At 33.6% G+C, this 17,367-nt stretch overlaps 1 protein-coding gene across 5 annotated transcripts in view; it reads right to left on the bottom strand.

The window, feature by feature from the left end:
* Nbea (neurobeachin) overlaps positions 1–17,367 on the bottom strand; it is a 551,973-nt gene that overhangs the window by 441,748 nt on the left and 92,858 nt on the right. For all 5 annotated transcript variants that reach the window (XM_036189952.1, XM_036189948.1, XM_036189950.1 and 2 more), the window contains exons 9-10: positions 9,539–9,736; positions 8,854–8,987 (exon numbers count right to left, since the gene is read on the bottom strand). In XM_036189952.1, the coding sequence (XP_036045845.1) occupies positions 8,854–8,987; positions 9,539–9,736 (332 nt within the window). The remainder of the gene's footprint in view (positions 1–8,853; positions 8,988–9,538; positions 9,737–17,367) is intronic.

Here is a 17,367-nt window from a genome sequence, read left to right on the forward strand (position 1 = left end):
CTTCCTCAATCCCAGGTTTCTAGTGTATATAGTTCACCCCTGAGTATACAGAAGTCACAATCTATAGTGAGCACAACACTACCTTAAAAGTACTATGAAGTCTGCACCATTTACTCACTCTACTCACTGCTGTATACTTTTGAGAGCTCTCAAATTGTCAATACATTTTGCCAAATAAAAGATTTTCTTCTTGTACTGAGAGACAGAATATGCTCATTACTGGAATGTTTAATTCTTACTAATTTAATTGACTCTTCAAATTAAGATGGTCCAATGTAATTTACTATCTTGTGATTTTTGTATGCTAACAGAAAAGACTAGTGATAAATAGTACATTACCAGTAATCAAGTTTATATAGTGTCACAGTGTCAATTGTCTTCATATCCTTTCATAACATTGAGCTGCAATTCTGACCAAGGACTATGGCAATTCACAAAAACCACTACACCAGAGATGATGCTAGTTATCATTATTCCCATGTTAGCTTCGTTCTCCTTATATAAACAGACTACATACCCTAGCTCCATTATAGTTAGCCGTGTGTCTAAATCAACAAAATGAGAGCAGAAGTCTCTAGTGGGATCAAAGGTAAAGAGTTCATGTGTAATTCTCTAATCTCTTTCTTCTATTAAAATAAATACTGGCTCCTCTGAGATATGAGAGTGAGACATAAAAGCAAATCCCTAAGTGAACTGTATCTGTCCATGTTAATAATATGTCTTTCTCAAAGAAAGCCACCAAATTTCATGTATAATTTGACACTGCATTTCCAATCCAAACACAAGGAGACCTGAAGAAAACCAACAGTATACACTACTATGTACTTCAAAATTTGTCCCACTAGTCTCTCCTTACTTAATTCTAATTCTTCTTTATCTTCACATTATATATTCTGGTATACTTGGGTCAGAAAGCTACAGCAACAGCAAACTAGTCTCAGTTCTTACAATACTTTCAAAAGCTATTCATAATACTCAGAGACCAAACACTTTAACAAACATATACACTGACTTGTGGAGGACAGAAAACTAGATTATTTTATTAATATTTAAATTATGTGAATTGCTGACTCACGAGAACCATATTCAATTATTATTGTTTTCCCACACAATTCCAAAACAGCTTTTTTTTGGCTTCTGTAACTTCACTCAGTAGGTATAGATACAAATTATGAAGTGCAACCTAAGACCAATGGTAAAATTCCTTGTTTTATTATTATTATGTATACATAAGAGGGCGCCAGATCTCCTCACAGATGGTTGTGAGCCACCATGTGGTTGCTGGAAATTGAACTCGGGACATCTGGAAGAGCAGACGGTGCTCTTAACTGCTGAGCCATCCCTCCAGCCCCTAAAATTCCTTTTAATACCCAGCCAATATAAACTGATTTTCCTCTATTGATTTACATCACCCTTACTCAATGTTCCCCACCAACCAGTTACTCCAGCTGTGGGCAAACTAAAACCTGTCCACTTGACTAAAACAGAAAAGGCAGCACAAACATCCAATTTCAAAAATCTTCATGCTATCTTTCTGTAACTAGATTAAAGTCTGTAAGAGACACTGGCTACAGGTGGTTCTTATATGGGTCATCTGTTCTTACATTAAGCAATAGAAAGTTTCATTTTGAGAAATCTGCTCACGTCATAGAGTTGAGGCTGTCAGTAAATACATATATCCTTGCTTCTCATGAATGCCTAGATTTTGGCTGTAATATTGATGGATGCCATGACTCCTTTGAGGGCTCCAAAGTCATTCACAACTTTACAAAATCCAGGAAACAAAAAATTGCTACTTTTATTGATATAAAAATCTTACTGCATGTTACTGTTGATATGTTAATAAACTTACATAACTTACAGCTTCTCCCTCCTTTAACTGTTAAGGATATTCACTGTAGACCAGCAGCCATGAAGGCACTAACTACAGATCAAACTGTGGCCAGGTTATTAATAGCTCCTCTTTCCAAATATTGTTTACATAAAAGGAATAACTATACATATTAATGGGGTAACATGTTATCTTTCTGTATGTGTATAACTGTGTGCTGTTTAAATGATTTTAAGATATTTACATCCTCATGCATCAATTATGGTAAAGACACTCATAGTCCCTTGTCTAGAGTCATAGTACCATGCACAGGTCATCAGAGCTATTCATTCCCATCATTAAACTGTAATTTGTTACCTACTGATTTTGTTCCCACTGGTCTTTTCTAGATTTAAGTTCTAAGCTTTCCTTATGTGAAACCAAGCACCAACTTTAGTAGAAATATTTTAATAAATGCAAATATTTTAGATGTTCCTACAAACAAGATTTACCTCAAGAACTCCACAAACTGCTCTGAGCTAATATTTTTTAAATCCCCTTTATTGTATAGAAAATTTGCCGCAAGAAAAGAAAGTGTAATAGAGAATATTGATATACTCCAGAATTTTTCTTGAATCCCTCAGGCACGTTGTCTTTTTTCTGTATTTATTAGATATGCAACTGAGGAAGGCATGTTAAAAATAAACAAAAAAACACCTCATTCACTTTCTTGGAAACCGATGGATAGTCACAGTTAATTTCTTTCCATGAATAACTGCTCAAAAACATGAATATGTTTTCAAGATGCTTTGAGTCTCTCCATCCACAAAAACTTTCAATAAAAATCTTTAATACTCAGATTCAAAGTAACGCTGCCCATTAATAAAGGTGAATTGTAAAGGAAATATCTAGAGTGAAACAAATTTAATGTTTTCATCAAACTATCATAGAAAAATCTCAAAATGGAATTCAGAAACTGATAAATGTCAAAGATTTATACAGAAATTAGAGCCTAAAAGACAGATGTTCTAAACATTTGTGAGATAGAAAATACCAGAATAATAAACTTCTATTATTATTGGAATAATTATTAAGGGCTAAGCACATACTTTCTTCAGTGTCCTCGGCAGAAATCTATCTGCAAGTCTGTTTTTGTTTTTTTGCTTTTAAATCATAAATTAATGGTGTCAAGACAGCCCTTTTACAAGGACTTGTTTATAAATTCAGGTGACCAATACCAGGGCCTAGACTCTGACCATGGATCCTCATCAAAATTCCTATTAGACTTAGAGGAAATGCCTTATGTGTCCTATTCACAGCCATGTGAGAATATATGGTAGAATAACCAGAGAGTTTATGGTATTATATGTCTACACATGACCCTTGTGCAAGATGCTCATTTCACAGGAATTGATCCATACAAACGTCTTCCCCTTGGGTACCTGACCACTAGTCAACTAGAAATCCTTGAATTCTCATATTTAATTCAACCATGCCTGAACTGTATTAAAGTAGTCACTAGTAAACCTGGCTTTCAGAGTTACAAAAGTTCCATGTCAAATCTGCAACTGCTCTGAGCCAACATGAACTTCAAAGAAGACAACATCCCCAAACCTTTCCAGCAAGATTCTCTTCCATCTTTGCCTTAATGTAATCTTGCCTTTCAGTTTCACACTGAGTTACCATGTAATAAGAGATGAGACTTAAAAGCAGAGATTTTGCTAGTAACTTGTCCAAAAAGAAATTAATCTCTCTGCCAAAAGGAAAGTATGACCAACATGAAAGCCTCTAAATGATACCCCAACAAAGTAATATCAAAGCAATCCTACAAAGGCCTTCCATGTTTCTGTTAGGCCACCAAAGGAGAGATTCTCAATGATGTTAGCTGAAAAAAGTTATACGACAAATGAACCAGAAAGAAAAAAATTTAACACATTTGAATTTGGAAATAACAAGTATTGTTTAACCTTTTTACAGTATCTGCCCCTAAACTCTCAAAAAATATTTGAAATCATCTTCTCTACATCAGGTAATCAACATAAAAAGAAGCATTTTGTTGTTCAGAAAATTGTACTGTACAGAGAGAGATGCCTATTAAGAGATTAAGAGTTTCCTCAAACACAATGAAGACTTATAGTACCAGAGAAGGGTAAGTATAACTGATGCTCTACAAAATCTAAAATTCTAGTCACATTCAGATTCTGAATCTCCCTGAAGAAAAACTGAAAAGCAAACAATATTAAATGAAAAATGAATAATTTATGGGACCACCAAATCTATAACTTTATGGAACAAATTAGAACAGGTTAATAACGATCCAGTCTTTTGTCTAGATAAATAAAACAAAAATGGCCACCTGCCATCTATTATTTCCATGAGCTGGACCTAATATTTGCACTTCAAAGATGGTTTCCTTATAATTCACTGTTGCTGTTTTTTGTTTTTGTTCTGTTTTGTTTTTTACAGTGATTAACAAGGAAATGTGACTATTAAGTGCAGCAACATGTTCTTCCATAAAAGTATAAAAAAATCAAGGAAAAAAGATTGAATGAATTACTTTAGTAAATATTTAATAAAGTATTTAAATAAAATTGAAAATAAAAGCACTAATTATATTTTATATCAATAACAACAAACTCACTAGGAGAAACCATCTTATACAAACATTGGTTTTACTTCTTTTGCTTAGCATACACAATCACATGTTATGTTTTGGCTAGTTGGATTAAAAGCACATAATACAAAGCTAACAATCTAAGAATAGCAGTACATTTTCCTGAATTAAAAATAAAAAGTATTTTATGTCACTTTTATGAATACAGCAAAATAAGTTTAAGATAGCTAAACAATGAAACATCTAAAATTAATGTATGACAAAAGAGCTAATTAGGACTGATTATTGCTAAGGGGACATAAAAGTCAACTTAATCACAGGAATAACTTTGGTAAGTCAAGACAGAATGATTTAAGACAGAAAGAAAAGAATTATTTAACTTCACTAAACTAACTAACATGTCCCAATTTTCACCTTGTAAGAGGAGCTTTGAAACACTGATACAAATGTTCTGTGAAATTCTTTATGAGTGGTGTCTTACATTGCATCATTCTAGGAAAAAACCTACAGTCATAATTAAAAGTAAAAAATTATTTTTGTCTAGGAGATACTTACAGACCTACATGACCTCATTTAAATTGTTCCTTGAAATTAATTTTTAATTTATGAAATATCATAGTTTAAGCTATCACTAAAAATAGTATTCTAGAAGCATTCATAAGATTCTACATGTGGCTCTGAACTCAGGCCTTCTCAGTCAGAGCCTTCACATCCACTCTCACTAAGCTTGTATGATCCTGTGATTGTTCATGTTCACTCTTTCTCATCAATCAGTGGAATACAGTAAGCTCACATAACATGAGTATAATATTTAAAATATTTTATTGGGCTATAGTTTACAAATGATAGTAGCTTATTTTATGTTTTACAGAAATAATATATTGCTGGCACTAACAATCACATTTGGTTATTTATCTTTGAAAAGTCTTTAGTAAACTGACAGTGAAAGTGTCTTTCAGATGGAACAGACACAATACAAGAGTAAATACTCTAGGAATATCATATACAACTTCTATCAACTCATGACCAATCCTATGATCTGAAATCAGAGTACAGAAGAGAGTTGAAACCAAAATAACCTTTATCTTTGTTCCACAGAATTTCTGCTGAGAACTTCCAATATACTTTTGCTTCATGGGAAAAAAATCAACTTAAATCATTGGTTCAAAAAACATTTACACTGTCACACAATAAAGAAAGAATGTTTGTTTTGTGTGCATTGCCTGAAGTTTTTAACTTCTTGTTCTTATTTCAAAATGTCTAATCTTACCAGAACCAAAGAAGGGGTCAAAGATATTTGTATGTTTTGTTGTTCACAGGGATGTTCAAGGTAGTTAATAATTATAAGGAGCATGTAGTTTCACCAACATAAGACACTGGCCTAATTTACTTACTGGAATACAAATTCCTGAACAATTACTACATGTATTGCCACAAGCTATTTGATTCTGCTCAATATTATTCATCCACAAGTCAATTCCAGTTTTGCACACTAATGAAGGTTACATCGATGTATTTTCTTTAAAGGCAATCAAGACAATTACTCCTAGAAATTAAGTACTACAGTAAAAGACAAGTCCAAAAACCATGTTAGAATGTTCAGGTTTCTGAATCTGGTGTTGATTTCCATACTGTTACCATAACAGCCAAAATACATAGTTCAAAGTCCTAGTCCTATTTCAGTAATTAAGTAGTTATCTAACATAAGTAACATCATTAGTAGAAAGGAAGTCACATGTAAAGTAATATGAGCCTTTGCTATATTACCTTAAAAAGAATGGTGATATACAGTATTGAAAATACAAAATCAAAGCATATGATAAAACCTTGTAGAATCATCTAGCTCACTCAGCCTAACAACAAACCCACAGGGTTTGTAGATCAACCTACATATCTTATTCTGCATAACTAACTGTAAGTCCCTATTATTCAAAGACTATAGTGCTACAAACTGTGGTGTCAAAGAGTTAATAATGTACTGTAAATTGTACTAATAATATTAAGCTCAAGATCTGATTCCTAAACTAAGTGACCAGAAAGTTGAGAAATTGAGTGATAACATAATAATGCCACATTCAGGATAAAATAAAGATAGAAGAATCATCCTGCACAAGTAAGTCACCCATGCAACTCCAGAAAACAAGTTTACCCTCAGTGTGTTTAATTTTGCATCCCCTACATTGAACCAAAACTAAGGCTATGAAAATGCTTCAGAATGAAACATAGAAACCAGAGCAAAACGTTATTACAGCTTAGCTCAATTTCTCTTGAAAGACACTGAAAATGAGATTTTGTTGTATATTTAATACACAAACAATTTTTAAAAGTATACTGAACTTTTATTGGAAAATTTAAAAAAAAGCATTTTAGAGTGATTCTTGTTTATTTGAAACAAGGTAATACTGGCTAACCTAAAATGATAATCCTACTTTAAGGTCCCATTCAACTTTATGAATTGACAAGCATAAAGCAAGACATTCTATAAACCTTTATATAGCTAAAAATCTGTGTTCATCAAGTGAGGAAGAAATAATCTGTAACAAGTTGCTTTTAGCATTTTATGAATAAATGGCTCTCTTGCTGGCACATAATGTATTATATGCTGGTCCCTATGAAGAGTAAACATTAAAAGACTGTACAACTGACAAGAAATATTTATAAACAGCATGCCTCAGATATCAAAGACTATGAAATGCTTAATGAAATAATAGTAGGAAAGAATTTAAGGGAGCACACAATGGAATCCCACAGTGTCTTAGATTTGGATGTGTACTGTTATTAAAGAGGATTAGAATTTTTTTCCTATGACAAGTTTTCTGTCATCTATAAACTAAGGAAAAAATGTGCATCATTAAATAAATTAGAATTAGTATTTATGAGGGGGACCTGAGATGTATAATAAAAACAAAGTAAAAAATCAGAATGTTGAATTCTCCCCTTTTACTCCTTGATTAAATAAACACAACTTAAATATTAAGATAAATACAAGCACTGAAGTGAGTTTTGAACTCAAGTATAAAAGACTTCCATATATGTTGGTGAAAAGGCCCAAATAACCATTAGAAGTGTTATTAGCACTAAGATTTTATAATAGCTGTCAATAAAGAAATACATTATTATAGTAATTTTAGTTATAATACTCAAATTATCTTCTTTCTAAATCTTCACTGGGAAATATCTTTCAGGTTAAAAATTTATGAATTCCAAGTAATTCCTAAGGACTGTTTAATTGCAAGGAATTTTCTCCAGAGCATTAGTTTAAAATGTAGGTCATAATGCAACACACTCCCCTTAGGTATAAACAGCAAAACATTTTGTATTTAAATTCAGGATCATAATGCATGGTATGTTTGGTTTTGTCTCTATTTTCACTAAACTGATCTACTGCAGGATCAAAATAAACAAAAATTCACTGTAAAGTAATAGCCCAAAAGGACAAAAGCTCAGGTTTCATTGTCCCATAAAAGCTTTTGACTTTCAAAACTCCAACCTTTATATTACACTGAAATAAAGAACAGCCTATAAATAGGCACTGAATGTCATTAATGAGTATCAGATTTATATTTCAATATCTTTCTTACAAAACAACATTCTTAATACAGGAAGGAACAATACCACTGTCAATACTAACACAGAATTCTTCAAAGTCAACTCAGCTAATTTGAGAAAACCATGCCATATATTTTACTGGCTATTAAACTTTTCCCAAAATTTCATTTACTAGTTTGTCATTAATTCAAAATGCAGTAACCCACTAAAAATATGTACATGCTAATGAAGTAATTTTTTTATTTTGGACTGAAAAAATGTTTGTCTATGTAACTCACTCTTAAAATCCAAAGCAAAGTGGCCATATAGTGCTGAAATTTATCCTCAACCTTAGAAAATGCATAGATCAGAACTTGATACACAAAGTATTTTTATGAGAAGCATGAATTCAACTTCATGAACAAACCACCATCTTTGTGTGTCCCTCAAAAATGTATATTTAAAGGAAAGCTTATGTTAATACTGTTCTAATTTTAGATCCTTGTATAGGATTATAAAATGAGTAAGTCTTTAAGCTATAAACTATATAACTTACTGAACATAGCTTACCTTAGTAGTTTAATATAATCTGACAGGACTATGAGCATTTTCATGGATAAGTTTGGAGCTAACTAAGCCTTTTCCTTAACTGTATATCATAATCACTTTATTCTATCTAGAATTATTTCTTTCATTTCTAGGGAGGGATTTTTTATGATAATCAGAATCTAAGCATTGATGGTTATTTTTATATTATGCAAATGTATGTCTGCCTCAGTTCTAAGAATATTCTTACTGGTACTTAAGACCCAAATACTGTAATATATTATATAGCATGGAATATAAATGTATAAAATAAGCATGTGAAGTGTAGCATACTGTACATTCAAAGAAAACTTACCAGACAGTTGTTTCCACTTGACTATCATTGAGCTGTCGATTGTCCAGTTGGGCAAAAAGTGGGAAAAGTACTTGAATCCCTCCAATTGAATGGATTGCACTATGGATTGAATGTGTTACTATAGCTTTCACATCCTACATAAAGACAAAAATATTTATTAAACTTCCATGACATGATTTTCATCACTATTTCCTGCCCCAGGCATCTTTATATGGTTAGGTATTTTGGTAATGTAAAAGCTATCAAGCATTTAATTATTGATAGACATACCTGCATAAAGTAAAAATGAAGTATCTTTGACTAGTCATCTTTAAAGTTGAAATAAGCTGAGAAGACTTTATTCTGAAACCATGAAACTAAATTAAGTTGTTCTAGAAGAAATATTATTAGGTTTAAGGACATTCAAGCAATTTTCAAGTTGGCAGGTAAAAATATTTTCAAATAAGAGTATTTTTTATACCTAGCAACTTCATATTCAGGAAGTCAACAGATTTTATTTCAAAGGACACAGAAACACATGATAACAGATAAAACAAGTTCCAAGTAAGTCAAAAGGTGAAGACAGAGGCTTGGTTTAAGAATTCAAACTCAAAAGCAGTAACATTTTGTAGGTGAGCAGTGCTTACTGTGGGAATGAAAACGCTCTCAGTGCTGAGAGCATGAACACAAAGGCCCATCCACTTACCTGGAGCATCAGCGCATGTGGAGAATGCACAAATATGGAAGCATTTTCCTTTGGTGAGGACTCCAAGCAAAGCTGAGCATCAGTGGCCTTGGCATTGTATGAAAAGGCAATACTACTCGCAAGTTTTCCATCATACAGAACTTGTTTGTGATGTTCTGCCAAATGAATATCACTCTCAGACTTAAACTTGAAGGTACTCTGTAAAAATAAAGCATCATTAATACTCTTTTTAAAGTAAGAGTAAACTTTGAATTTTTATTTTTATTTTTTTTTTTATTTATTTATTTATTTATTTATTTATTTATTTATTTTTTGAGCTGAGGATCAAACCCAGTGCCTTGTGCTTGTTAGGCAAGCACTCTACCACTGAGCTAAATCCCCAACCCAACTTTGAATTTTTAAAGCAAAGAAACAACTACCATAATGAGTGTGTTCCCTCCAAGTATCTGGCACTAGACAAGAGTGGTGCATATCTTACTACTTTCACGTCAGTTCGGAAAGCTGTTTGATTTATTAACAGTGAATTGTTTTTCCTAGAAAAATTCAGTTTATAGATTAACCCAAGTATTTACAAACACTGCAAACAAAGTATGTCTGGCCAAATTCAAGCAGGTGTCTACCTGTGGCCTGACTACTCTCCATAGTCTTTCTAACTCCAATCTCTTTGCAAACCACTAATTACTAGATGTAAGTGAAGACAAAGGCAAAATGAATAATTAATCACATGCATCCAATGTTATAGATGGTACTTTTACATTAAAATATGTTTAGCTATTTCAATATCAGAAATGAGCAAAACTGCCCTATTTGGATCAGATGTTTCATTTTAATTAATTATGTAAAATACAGAACATTATTTCTTACCTCAAAGCTTTCAATTTTAATTACTCTTTCAAAATAACTGCTCAAAATAAAATTAAGTTTCAAAATATGCCATTTTAAAACTAAAATTTTATTTTTTGTCCCTGATATATACTACAAAAGAAACATGCAACCAGAATTTCTAAAAATATTCAGTGAAATTATGATTTAGGCAGGTAGTGATGCCACCAAAACAAAGCTATATGATTTTCTTTTCTCTGGCTGACTTTGTATTGTAAAATAACATTTACCATACATTTTACTAAAATTATGAATACTTAAAAGGGTTAGTAGTTGTACTTAATCTACTAATTTTAAACTACCATTTAATAAATATGTTAGCATGTTGACTTCTGTTGCAGACTACCAGTCAGAGAAAACTTACTTCAGAGAAATAAGACATGAGTTAATTTGTAGAAACAAAACTATCTCATGGAAGATAAAGGCAATCAAGAACCACCAAAGTCACCTAGATAAAGGACTACCTAAAGAGCTGAGTGGGCAAGGGCAGAGCTGTAGTGTAAGCAGGTAGAGTAGATCAGGCAGTTATGGCTGAAAAGCCACAGGGAGATACTGGGAGCACTAACTGAAACTGGAATAACTATCCATCCTAGCCTCTTCAATGAAGAAAATACTTTTAATAACATCTGAAACACAGACTAAGATGAGACTGTAAGGGGAAGGTCCAAGACTATACAAAACTGGGGCTGCATAGTCCTTGATCCAGTCTCTCACTTTTTTATGTTTACTGCAGCTAGTTCCATGGGGAAATTGCAAGGGTATCGTTGACAACTCTTGTCCAACAGACAGCCTATATCAAGATAAGACAGATGTTTGCTAGGTTCGTTTCCAGTTCCCAAGCACCTTAGAAAGCAACATTCCCTCTAAAGAATGCGTTCAGGCATCAGATAACTTGACTGATGACCCAGTGTTTAAAAATGTATTCTGTTTCCTAATTATCAAACTTTCCTTTAATTCCTTTAATAAAACATGGGTATTCTCGAAAATAACAATGGACTCTGTTGATTTTTCAATTAAAAAATAAAATATACATAAATCCCCAGCACTGAGAGTTTCTGCTACTCTCATAAGGATCTTGAAAACATTTTTCAACTGCAACAGATACTCATTGTTTCTCCATGAGGCCATGCATAAACATGTAATCATAAACATTTAGTAGGATAGCAAAATCAATGAACAAGTAGTAAAGTTAAACAACATGTTCACTAATGTATACACTTACATATAACAATAACATGTATGAAAATCTGTCTTAAATATAAGCCACAGGTGCAAAAACATAACAAATAAAACTCCCTGCTCGTTTAAAATATACTAAGATATTTAAATCATCCACATAAAATTAAAATGTTAATTTCTCTCTTAAGAATTTTCAAAATTGATTTATATTTTCAGAATTTTTCTAAATAAATGATTATAAGAATTTTATAAAATAATAATTTAATTTTTGGCCAACCAAAAATAATCTGCTGATTCAATGCAAATTTGATTCCTATCAAAATTCCAACACAATTCTTAACACATCTTGAAAGGACAACTCTCAGCTTTACGTGGAAAAAACAAAAAACCCAAGATAGCTAAAACAATCCTGAACAATAAAAGAACTTGCTCAACCATGTTCATTGCTGCTCTATTCATAATAGCCAGAAACTGGAAACAACCAAGATGTTGCTCAACAAAAGAATGGATAAAGAAAATGTGGTACATTTTAACAATGGAATATTATTCAACTGTTTAAAAAACAATGGCATCATGAAATTTGCAGACAAATAAATAGAACTAGAAAAAAAATTATCCTCAGTGATTTAACCCAAGCCCAGAAAGATAAACATTGAATTTTTTTTGTATTCTCTTACACGTGGGTAATATCCATTAAACAAATGATAACCAGGCTACAATCTGAAGAACCAGAAAAGTTAGTTATACAGTAAGGGACAAGTGGAGATGCATGGATCTCTCTGGGAGGGGGAAATAGAATATATTTTATGGATGGCCTGGGGAGTCAAGGGAAGGGGAACAGGAGGATCAGGCATTGGTAGGGGAAGATGGAGTTGAGGAAGGGATTTGCGGGAGAGACAGCTAAAATTGAGGGGCATTTGAGGATGGTATAGAAACCAATTTCAGTGGAAACTTCCTAAAATATATGAAGACAATCTTAATGAAGTCTCCAAATAATAGGGAGACAGGGTCCCAACTGGCCATCTCTTGTCACCAAACTCAGGGTTCAGAACACCTGATTAAAACTGGATTATATCCAATTGAGCTGTTGGCTTACACACAATTGAGCTGTTGGCCAAAAGGGTCCCGTGGAAATACCCACTCAGGCTGTTGCTGAGATAAATAGTGTGCTCGCTAAAAACGGACAGCAGCACCCCACTGCTATAGACAACGCCCACACAACTCAATCAACATGGAGAGGTGGAGCTGGTCTATTCTACTGTCTTCAGTAGAGGACGATACTCTGTGTGCTACCAAAAGAGAAACATAAACACCAACCTAAGCACAAAACCTTTGATGTACCATCTGTCATGCCTGTAAAATATGCTAAACTTATTACTATGCTTATTATACAAAGCTTGTGGGAGAAACCAACCAATGTCTGATTTGAGTTATGGTCCACTGGACGAAATGAAACCCATACCAGGCACTGATTGGATGACTAAGAACCAGAGACTAGAGATCCCAGGGTCCTAAGGTAAAACCAATATAATGACTCCTAATGACATTCTGCTATACTCCTAGATCAGTGCTCAGCCATCATCAGAGAAGCTTCCTTCTGCAGCAGATGGGAACAAATACAGAGATCCACAGCCAGACATCATGCCAAGAGTGAGAGATCTTGGAACACACACTTCTAAATGTGATGTCTCCCCTCAGAGCTCAGGGACCCCGCAAAAGAAGAGGTGGAAAAAGTGTAAGAGTCAGAGGGGATGAAGGACACCAGGATAACGAGGCCCTCTAAATCAACTGATCAAGGCTCATATGAATTCACAGAGACTGAAACATCAAGCCCATGGCCTACACAGGTAGGTAACAATTCCTCTGTGTATATATTACAGCTTTCAGTTCAATACTTTTATGGGATTCCTGAGTATGTGAATGACTGTCTCAGATTCTTGCGGTTTTTTTCTTTCTGTTGGTTTGCCTTGTCCAACTCTGATCTGAATCTTGTCTTTATCTTACTGTATTTTATTTTGTTAGGTTTTGTTGCTATCTCTTAGAAGTCTGTTATTTTCTAATGAAAGAAAGGAGTAGATTTGCATGAGAGGGATTTTGGGAGGAGCTGAGAGGAGTAGAGGAAAGGGAAACTGTAATCGTGACATATTGCATGAGAAAAGAATCTATAATAAAAATAAAAGTGGAAAAAATGAAATTTCTCTCTCTTTTTTTTGGTTTTATTTATTTATTTATTTATTTATTTATTTATTTATTTATTTATTTATTTATTTTGGTTTTTTAGAGACAGGGTTTCTCTGTGTAGCTTTGCGCCTTTCCTGGAACTCGCTTTGGAGACCAGGCTGGCCTCAAACTCACAGAGATCCGCCTGCCTCTGCCTCCCGAGTGCTGGGATTAAAGGCGTGAGCCACCACCTCCCGGCTGAAATGTCTCTCTTAAGAACTTTCAAATTAGATCTTTATTTAATAATTTTTCTAAATAAATGATATATTTATAAAATTAGAACTTAATTTTAGTCTCAAATTTCCTGGAAAAATACAAATATATATCAAAATATAAGTAAATATATTATAGAAATTGTCTACACCGATAATGTACAATAAGTATTGTTGCTACACATTATCATTCCTATGAGACCTCACAATGTCTATTAGCATGCTACAGTGGGAAGACCTGAAATAGAACAGTGGCTTTTTATTCCAATGATGTCATATGTATTGGTTTTATGCAAAATAAAAGAAACATATCTGGATAATATAAATACTTCATACAAAATACAAAACAGACTGAAAGAAATAGGTAAAAAGTGTAAGATCACATATATTTCTAACATTCTAAATTTAAATTTAATTTCAACCCCTTCGATGTATCAAAGATTCCTCTGAGAATCTGAGTTCCAGTCAGAAGCAATCAAACTTAGTTGGTGCCTTCAGTCAGACAACTTGCACAGTTTTCCATGAGTTACACAGAATTCCAAGTGGCACTGTGGGAACAGATTAAAGTTTTTTCATATTTACCTATTGCTTTATACACTAAACAAGTGATAATGTTGCTATGTTTTGGTAAATAATTCTTCAAAAGTAAGAACTGGCATATCCATCTTTTTAGGCCCTGCATACACTGAAAGCACAATTAAGAGATGATGAATGAATTCCTTGTCACAGCGCATTACATCATGTAAAACCTACAGCACCAATATCCAAGAAAATAAATCACATCACACAGAAAGGAAGAGTGAACAGAAGGACTTGTTCTACAAAATGAATTCGTTAGCATTCATTTATTCATATACTCATGCACAAAGGATATAAATGTATTATATATACACACATTATTTTTCATTATGTGGCATACATCATCCATTTTAACAGTATTTTTAATCACTTTGAAGTTACATAATAATCGTTCCTTAAAATAATATTGGCAGCTAGCCTTCACTAAAGATTGACGTGTTGAAAGATACCTAAAGTCTGTAAATGATGTTAAAGGACAGGATAGAAGACATGAAGCAACTTTTACACCCTCTAAATGTCCCCTATTAAGTTGACCCACAGGATCTTCAGCTTCAATTTCCATGATCAAATAACACACAACATAACTTTAAAATCATGTCAGTGTTCAATCTCATAGCAAACCCAGAAAGCATTGTTTTATTAGGAAATATCAAAAGCATCCAGTCTGACTTTCATGGACTCTAAAATATGAGGGAGTGAGCACATTCCTTTCTGCAGAGATGGTACTCCATGCACAATTCCAGTAGAGTTTTGAGAGTAGCTTGCAAATAACCAGTTTACTCTAACCCATTATTATAGATCATCAAACATATTTTAACACTTTTACCTGTGGTCTCTCTTATACACTGGTATAAATTCTTGTTACCAACATAAATCTTGGAAAGGAAATATTATTTTTATAAAACTAGCCTTTGTATTTAATAATTATTGGTGATATATTTGTTCATTTGTGGTGATATACTGTGTACCCTAATAAAATTTGCCTGAAGATCAGAGGACAGAGCAAGCCACTAGATTAAACATAGAGGCCAGGCAGTGGTGGCACACGCCTTTAATCCTAGCACTTGGGAGTCAGAGATCCGTCTGGATCTCTGTGAGTTCAATGCCATCCTGAACTACATGAGATTGACTCAGTCTAGGAGAGAAACAGAGCCAGGAAGTGGTGGCACATGCCCTTAATCCTAGCACTTGAGATCTCACACCTTGAATCCCAGTATTTGAGAAGTCACACGCCTTTAATCCCAGCAATAGGAAGTAAGTAATATGATGGGCAGAGAAAGGTATATAAGGTATGAGGAGACAGGAACTAAATGCTTTTCAGCTGAGGAAGCTCATTCAGCTAGAGGTTTTTTAAGCTAAAGAATCCTAGAGGCAAGATGTGGCTTGTTCCTTTGTCTCTGATCTTTCAGCATTTACCCCAGTATCTAGTACAGAATTTTTTTTTATTATAAGACTATTTAGGAATTCGTGTTACATGCATCAGTTATATACTAATAACTACAAAGGAACTGATGCACAATTTTTTACTCATAAAGCCATAAGACCACAGAGAACTTTGAGTATCAATTTATACACACAATAGATCATTTTACTGAAGAGAAGTTTGAAAAACTAATTAAGTAAAACCTTGAAAATATAAAAACTTATTACATTAAGCTTTTCAGATGTGTTGGGATAAATGCCTAAAATCCCAGTACTCAAAAGACAAGAGAATCATAATCTGGAAGCCAGATGGCATACTAATATAATGTACATACAAGGGGATATAACACTATACAGGCAGCCTGCATATCCAGATTATCTGTAAGATAATCTAATGAGGCAGGGCATCATTTAGAAGACCATAAACATCCAAATCGGGCCATTTACCTAATGTAGATATGAGAAAATGTACTAACATGCTGCTTAATTAAAAAGCTAAATCCAACAGCCACAAAAGTTACAGGATGGTATTTGTAATACTGACCTCCAGAAAGCATTACTAACCTCAAGAATACAGGCATTCTGTTTGTTTGTTTGCTTGCTCACTTTTTGAGACAAGCTCGTCTCAATTTTGCAGCAATTCACCTAGCTCAACCTCCTCAGTGCTGGGTTTAGAGGTGTGAACCACCATACCTGGCTGCCACATTTATATAAAAGAATACATGTGCTGGGCGATGGTGGCACATGCCTTTAATCCCAGCACTCCGGAGGTAGAGCCAAGTGGATCTCTGTGAGTTCAAGGCCAGCCTGGTCTACAGAGTGAAATCCAGGATAGGCACCAAAATTACACAGAGAAACCCTGTCTCAAAACATGAAAAAAATAAATAAATAAAAGACAATACATATTACTCTCCCCATAACACATACTGAATATTGCTGAAAGAATATTATAATAATTCTGCAACACTCAATAAGTATGTTCTAGTGCTAGCTCTGTATTTTACAACTTCCCTTTAAAACACAATTTATAATCCATTCCGGGCCATTAAAAAATCATATAGATTCTAAAAGTTTTATCTCATACCCTATTTTTGAAAAGCATATAATCTGATCAGTTTATTTCCTTGCTACAAATTTGGAGTAAATACTACTTTAGCAAAAACCATGATCAAATTTAGTACTTAGATCCTCAAAGCCTTCAACAATTTAAGCTTATCCTAGGGCTTCATTATAGAATTTATCTTCCCACTGAATGGGAAGAATACATGCCTAATAGTGGGTCTGCCCACATATATCCTGTACACCTTTGTTTCCAATCTGTCAATCATGTGCTCT

This window comes from Onychomys torridus, chromosome 6 (assembly GCF_903995425.1).
Source record: "Onychomys torridus chromosome 6, mOncTor1.1, whole genome shotgun sequence".
Lineage (NCBI taxonomy): Eukaryota > Metazoa > Chordata > Mammalia > Rodentia > Cricetidae > Onychomys > Onychomys torridus.